The sequence below is a fragment of the Coffea arabica genome, chromosome 7c, assembly GCF_036785885.1.
Source record: "Coffea arabica cultivar ET-39 chromosome 7c, Coffea Arabica ET-39 HiFi, whole genome shotgun sequence".
NCBI classification, from domain to species: domain Eukaryota; kingdom Viridiplantae; phylum Streptophyta; class Magnoliopsida; order Gentianales; family Rubiaceae; genus Coffea; species Coffea arabica.
This window is the reverse complement of record NC_092322.1, coordinates 36,503,412-36,510,638: the sequence shown is the minus strand read 5'-3', so window position 1 is coordinate 36,510,638 and position 7,227 is coordinate 36,503,412. Positions and strand designations below refer to the sequence as shown.

The following is a 7,227-nucleotide window of genomic DNA, read 5'->3' as shown; positions in this document are numbered from 1 at the left end:
ATAACTGCTGTTGAATGGAAGATGAACTTACCTCGTTGACCTTTCTCGTAGGGACATCTGCTCTCGTACCAAACTGCTGGCAATTCTCTGCCATTCGCTCGATTAAGTCCCATGCTTCCTGGGTAGTCTTATTCACCAGTGCACCACTACTTGCTGCATCAATAATATTTCTATCGTTCATCAGTAGCCCCTCATAGAAGTACTGAATCAGCAGTTGATCACTTATTTGGTGATGAGGGCATCGGGTACGCAGCCTGGCGAACCTCTCCTAATATTCATACAAGGATTCTCCCTGAAATTGCTTGATGCCACATATTTCCTTTCGCAAACTAGCAGCTCTAGATGCAGGGAAATATTTTTCAAAAAATTTTTTCTGCATCTCTGGCCACGTGGTGATAATGCCTGCAGGTAGACAGTATAACCAGTCCTTTGCCGAATCCTTGAGAGAAAAAGGGAAGGCCCTTAATTTAATTTGTTCATCGGTTACTCCCGAAGGCTTCATACTCGAACATACCACGTCAAATTCCTGCATGTGTTTGTGGGGTTCCTCTCCTGGCAGACCATGAAAAACAGGCAACAAATGTATTAAACCAGGTTTTAATTCAAAAGCTGCATTCTCACTAAGGCGAGGAAAAGTTATGCAAAGAGGTTGTTGGGTCAAGTTTGGAGCACCCAACTCCCTTAATGTTTGTGTGTTTGCCATGTCGACGTCCTCTTGGTGAGAATCACTTGAAGCGTCACCAAACGAATCTGCTGGTTCAACTTCGGGCTCAGGTCTCTGAGACGTAGCACTAGAGTGCTCCTCTCTGAGCTGTCTGGTTTTTTTTCTTGTTCTACGCGCGGTTTTCTCTACTTCAGGGTCAAAAATCAATTCACCTGTACGAGAAGACCTAGGCATACACTAGAAAAATACCAGAAAATTAGAGCAAAAATGAAATTTAAAAAGAAACAAATAATAACGCCAGTCCCCGGCAACGGCGACAAAAATTGACAGGTCGTCAGCCTGTGCAATAATAAATATAAATATAGAACCTAACTACCACTAAAAGCAGTCAATAATTAATCCTAGGTACTGGAGCAGGGACTCTAGGTGTGCAATGGGTTACTTGATTCACCCTGTTCCCGAAGAGTTTGCTTAACCCGATATACCAGAATTAATTAGTTGACAAAAACTACTAAATAGTAGACAGTGGCAAGTAGGGTCGTCTCCTCAGGGACTGGAGATAACTGTCTCTTTTAAAGTTCAATTGACAAGGGGGGATTTCACTGGAATAAAACTAAAAACAATTAAACAATTTAACTAAAAATGAATAAATAACTAGCACGAATATAGCAGGAATTTAATCAGGAATAAATAAATTCTAGCCAAGGTTACAACTACTCAGGCACAGTCCATTTATCCGATCATTGATGCAAGAGAGGTTCACTTAATCTATAAACAGGCTAGTTATAGCCATTGATGAACTCTAATGATCAATTTTTCCTTAATTTATAGGTGACCAAGGTACGACCATTAATCATCCCTAACCAGAAAAGTACTCCTAGGTACGACCGTAGGAATTAATTTTCCAATTGCATTAATAACCAGAAAAACCTAGCCCTAACCAATAACACGCTACGAGGGTTATTTAAATTAGATTGCACGTTCCCCTAATGTGTAAACACACCAGCTGCCACTAATATTAATCAATCAAACAATTACGGATTTAATTGACTAAATTGGCACGAGATTAATAAATCACATTGAACATCGGGCCCTTGACATCCAATCAATAAAATAATCCCATGAAAATTAAATCAGGCAACATGCAAATATTAATAGATAAAGGAACGCGTGAAAACTAGTTAGATCTCACAGATTTTCGGGACTGCACCGTTGAGTTGACCCTTGACTAGATAGAAGACTTAGCCACGCCGCATAATTAAATTACCACACGAATTAATAGATTGCAAAGGCATTGCGTTTTCTATTAAGAAACAAGGAATAAAAGGTGTTTTTCCCGTTGGGGAATATTGTCGAACACCTGGCGTGTGTCAGAGGCCAGTCAGGAGAAAGCAAAACTAAAACTAAACTAAAAGACGGAAAAAACTCCAGATCCTCTGCTACTCTACGTTATCCCTCTTTAAGCAACAAGAGAAAGATGATTAAAGGCTATCTAGGTGGTCCCCACACATGTGGACCAAGCCTTCCAAGTACTTCTTGTTCCAAGTCTCTTTCTGTAGCTTTCTTTGAAGCCCAAATGACTTATAGCTTTGTGGTCCCCACCAATCCAAGGGCCCAAGGATTGAAGCCCTTGGAAGTCGCCATATTCTCCATAAAGTCCCTCCTTTTTGGTAGTTTTCTGCTTCATTCTTGCAATTAAGTCCAGATACCAAATATGAGTAATTATCAGCAATTAACACAATATTTATCAGAGATAAAAGGGGAAGTTAATAATAAAATTACTAACAAATTATATCCTATCAAAAAGGGATCCAATTATCAACCATCAGCAACCAAGGCTGCAAATCACTAAATCAGCCGTACAAATTTACTATAAATAACTAAATCCAAATTATTTCCTAATAATCAACCATATGGGCTCTGATACCACTTGTTAGGGTGGTTATCTAAATTTAACCACTGGTGAAAACCATCACCTTTAAACCCAAGATCTGTATGGTGATTATTAAGAAATATATTAACTGTAAAATAGCGGAAGCGTACCTGAATCCATATTGATAAATTCGACACTTGAATCCCTTGGGATTTGGGGTGGCCTTCCAGGTCAACAGGTATTCACCAATCCTTTGAGAGAGGCCTTTAGTTTCTCTCTGGTATCTTTCCTGACGATAGGATATCAGGGAAGAAATATTTTGTGGTATTAGGAAATACTACAACTAAAACGATACCTGTGACCTGGGGACCATAACCCTATTTATAGGTAACATTCCTGTTACCTTTTGGAGCCCTATTTCAGCCCATCATTGAAATAGGAGCCCATAAGTTTCTACACATTAAAGGGCCCATATCCTATTAGATACATTAAACCCAAACTATATTTGATCACTTTAATTGGGTTAAACCTTAATTGACAGTTTGCAATACATAATTATTCACATATAAGTCCAATGTTGGATTAAGGATCCAACATCTTCTTCTGAGGAAATGAATATAGAAATTTTGATCATTAGATCCACATTGCCCATATCCATCTGTTCTTGTTGAATTTCCTTTACAGAATCTATAACAGACGCATGACACCCTTCCACCTCAATCATTTCAAGAGTCTCACACTCCCCCAAACAAGAAGGGACCTTTTCCAGCTCCTCACACGAGCACAAGACCAATTTCTCAAGGCGGGAAAAATTATCAGAAAATGCAGTCCAGTTGCGAAATTCCAACCCTAACAATTTTAAGACTCGGAGTTTAGGGAACTCCCCTTCTTTCATTACCCATTCTTCCCCAACAAAGCAATCCTCAATTAATTTAAGCACTTCAAGATTGGGCAACTTTCCAATTGTTGAAATTTCACTCCATGGCAGACCATTATTTGAGAGAGCCAACTTTTTCAAATTCAACGGGAATTTAAATCCACATCCACAAAAACCAAACAAATGAAGTGATTCTAGTTGACTCAAACCGTCAAACTCAAGAATCTCGTTGCAATTTCTGGTAGCTTCTCTTGGTCGTTCCATACATTTTATCCTGCGAATGCTTGGTAACTTTCTCAGTATCTTTTGCAAGCTTTGAGGGGAGGGATCAATTGCAAGGTCTAAAGTGTCTAAATGATCTAAATCTAGGGATCCTTCAAGATTTCCAAGTGGAAAAATAAAACCCATTGGCCATACTCCATCATAATTTAAAACACGTAGATGACTCAATGTCTTAATGTTCCAAATAGTACTTGGCAGCTCAATACCAAGACACGGATCTTCTACGATGAGAGTTTCTAACCTTGAGAGATTGGCTATCGCAGGTGGGATGTATGTTACTCCTTTGAGCGCCAGATATCTCAAGTGTACAAGCAACACTACTTCCATTGGAAAAGAATAATCAAAGCCCAACTTCCCGAAATCCAACACTCTGAGAAGTTTAGGTAACAAAATACCCAAATCCTCCTCTTCATGTTTAAAATAATCTTGTCCAAACAAGATCAAAGAGCGTAAATTGGGAAAAATAAGCGTTAACTCCCAAATCTTCAATTCTCTGGTATTGCGGACACAAACTCGGTGGGGGTTGCTTGATCCAGTAAGACAAAGAGGGTTCCAACTATGAATAGCATATAGAAAACTTTCTTCTTTGGCTTTTTTCACACAAAACTCGTGTACCAAATCGTGAAGTAGACAATATTTGGCACCACCCACAGTTCTTTGTCCGACAGCCATAACTAAACTTCTATTAATTAGAGCCGTCAAGTAGTCATAAGCTGCTTCCTCTAAGCTCTTTCCTTCAGCCTGTTGCATGAATCTTTCAGAGATCCAAAGCCGTAACAACCTTCGCACATAAATAACCTCATCTTCTTTAAATGCAGCAAAGTACAAAAGGCATGTCTTCAAATAATCTGGTAAATGACTATAACTCAGCTCAAGTGCCTTCATGCAGTATTCATCCTCAAGGACAATAGAACTTAGACTTTTTGCAACTTCTTCCCAACTATCTTGTGCAGTAGTAGCAAGAATTCCAGCAACAAGGACAACTGTGAGGGGTAAGCCCTGACAAAGTTTTGCTATTTGAGATCCAACTTCACTTAGTGCTGGAGGACAATCTTCCATGCCAAATAGCTTTCTCTGTAGCAATGCCCAACTCTCTTCATCATTAAGATGGCGGAGATGGTGAGGCTCGCTATTAGGTATGAAATGCAAAGATAAATCCTGGTATCTACTAGTGAAGAGAATCCTGCTTCCATTGGCATCATTCGGCAGTGATTTTTCCAACAAATTCCATGCCTCAATGTCCCACAAGTCATCCAAAAAAAGGAGATACCTACTTCTCAGCAAAACCTGCCTTAGCTTCATGGCCAAATCATTTTCATCCATCTTATGATATTCATCAGAACTCTCAGAAGAACTACTACACAAAAGCTCAACTAACAAACTGTGTATGCTATATGTTTGAGAAACACGACACCAACGACGAACATGGAAATGTGACCTAACTGAAGGAGCATTATAAATTTTATTGGCTAATGTGGTCTTACCAAGGCCTGGCATACCCACAATGGGAACAACATCCAATTGCTTTGATCCTCTCGTAAGCCGATGAGTAATAGTTTCCACCTCATCTTTGAGACCTACCAGATCTTTGTCGTGCATGGCGATGGTAAGTTGTGATGGTATGTGAAGGGAAGTCTTGTTAACTCTTTGGGTTTGACCATTATGGATCTCTGGGGCCTCAATCTTCAAAAGATTGATATCTCTAGAAACAACATCCAAAGAATCTTCACATTTATCACCAACAAGTGCCAAGTCAATCAGTAACTCTGCCTTGTATGCAGCCTCCATAACATGACTCCAGAAAGCTTGAAGTTTTCCATTCTGATAGCGCTTCTCCTTGATATTTTCCAGGAAAGATCTTAAGAATACGAGATCTTTTTGGATCATTTGGATTCTATCCTGTTGAAAACCAATTGAATCATCATCCTCATCACACCTTGCTAGTTCCTTGAGATTTTCTAGGAAAGAATCCATACAGCCCAACTCATTGGGTCTAGGATAATTAAATGATAAATATGGTGATTTTAGTGGAAAATTGTGTGCAACCTCTGCCACCATATATTTGAGAACTTTGTGCAAATGAAACAACCCAAGATCTCTTTCCTCAGGCAAGCCTTCTTTGATTTCATTGACAGAAAGGGAGAAGGTCAAAATTCCTACATCAGAGACCACAACTCCAATAAGATCCTTTATTTCATCACCTAGTTTCTCCTCCTGTTTAAGAACGATAGCCAGGCATCTTATTTCCTCATGGAGTCTTAGTATTTGATCCTTCACTGGAACCTGGAAACTGGCATAAGATCAGAGTAGATCCATAAGATAATCACGGAGAGAACCAATAAACTGGCCTACGATTGGATCCTCATTCTTCTGAAGGGCTAAATCATATGATGATCTTGGTTGTTTCTTTGAAGCTGTCAGGAAATGGACAAAAGTTTCTCGGACTTGGGGATCAAGAAGATTGATCTTCTCTTGTATCAGCTGACAAATTTCAGATTCCATTCGATCGAGCACTCGTGCATCATCATCACGGTAAAACTTACATACAGAAATCAGGCATCCAGCTGCAACTACAGTGTAGGTCAAGAGATCTGTCAGTTGTGCACATTCAAAACCTTGCATTGCCACAACGCCAATGAGATTCCTTAAGAGTTTTAGCCTGTGTCTAATTGTATCCCTTAGCTCCCTATCACGTAAAACGCAATCCAGAGTCTCTAAAAGGCACATAATAAGATCCATAACTAGTCGTGGATCTCCTGGTGAGTAATAGTCGATGAAGATGGCGGCGCATGATTTCTTGAGATCTGTCTCAAGAAACATTTTGATCTTTTCCTTGGATCTGGTAACCGCACTTTCAATGATGTCAAAGTGATAACTAGATTGAATACATCGAAAATAAGCAGGCTGAAGTTCTTGAATCATCCTGATAGCCACATCTTGAATTCTGAAGCAAATAATACTACGTCTCAAACTTTCAGACATAATATTACACCTGTCCTCGCGATCATGCTCCAAAAGCGCTTCGTGGTTCCTCCTCCTCCTACACTTTTTGACATACAGAAAACAGGTTTTCATTAATCTTACCTCCTTCTTCAGGGTCTCGAAGCGCCAGGGAAATATGTACCCATTCTCAAGCTCGGCTAGGATATCTAAAGCAAGATCAAAGCAACTTGTGCTAGTGCTGGAGGAGATGTGATACGACTGCAGATAATCATATAAAGCAAAATCAAAGCAATTGGCGTTACTGCTGGAGGGGATCTCCATTATCATATCTTCTTTTCACTCTGATATTAGATTTTTATCTGGTTTAGCAGCTACTCAATAAAATCAGTTCAGGATCCAAAACTTTCTCATCTAACAATAGCCAACAAACAATAGGCTGGACCTTTTTTTTCCCACTTTTTGTGTAAATATTGCAAGACACTATCTTGTTCACAGAAGATATGGTGCTTCAGAACTTTCCCAGCAACTTCAGTAGCGCCAAACAAAGATTCCTCCGAATCTGATGCTTTATTGGGGCCATGCGTGTAC

The 7,227-nt window shown here is 39.6% G+C and overlaps 1 protein-coding gene across 1 annotated transcript; it reads right to left on the bottom strand.

Annotated features, from left to right (window-relative positions):
• Positions 1 to 268: 268 nt before the first annotated feature.
• On the bottom strand, positions 269 to 6,960 carry LOC113699847 (putative late blight resistance protein homolog R1B-23). The gene is made up of 3 exons (XM_027220202.2): positions 6,049 to 6,960; positions 3,186 to 5,979; positions 269 to 552 (listed from the first exon to the last, which is right to left on the bottom strand). The coding sequence occupies exons 1-3, from the start codon at positions 6,958 to 6,960 to the stop codon at positions 269 to 271; spliced, it is 3,990 nt and encodes a 1,329-aa protein (XP_027076003.2).
• Between the last annotated feature and the right edge of the window lie 267 nt (positions 6,961 to 7,227).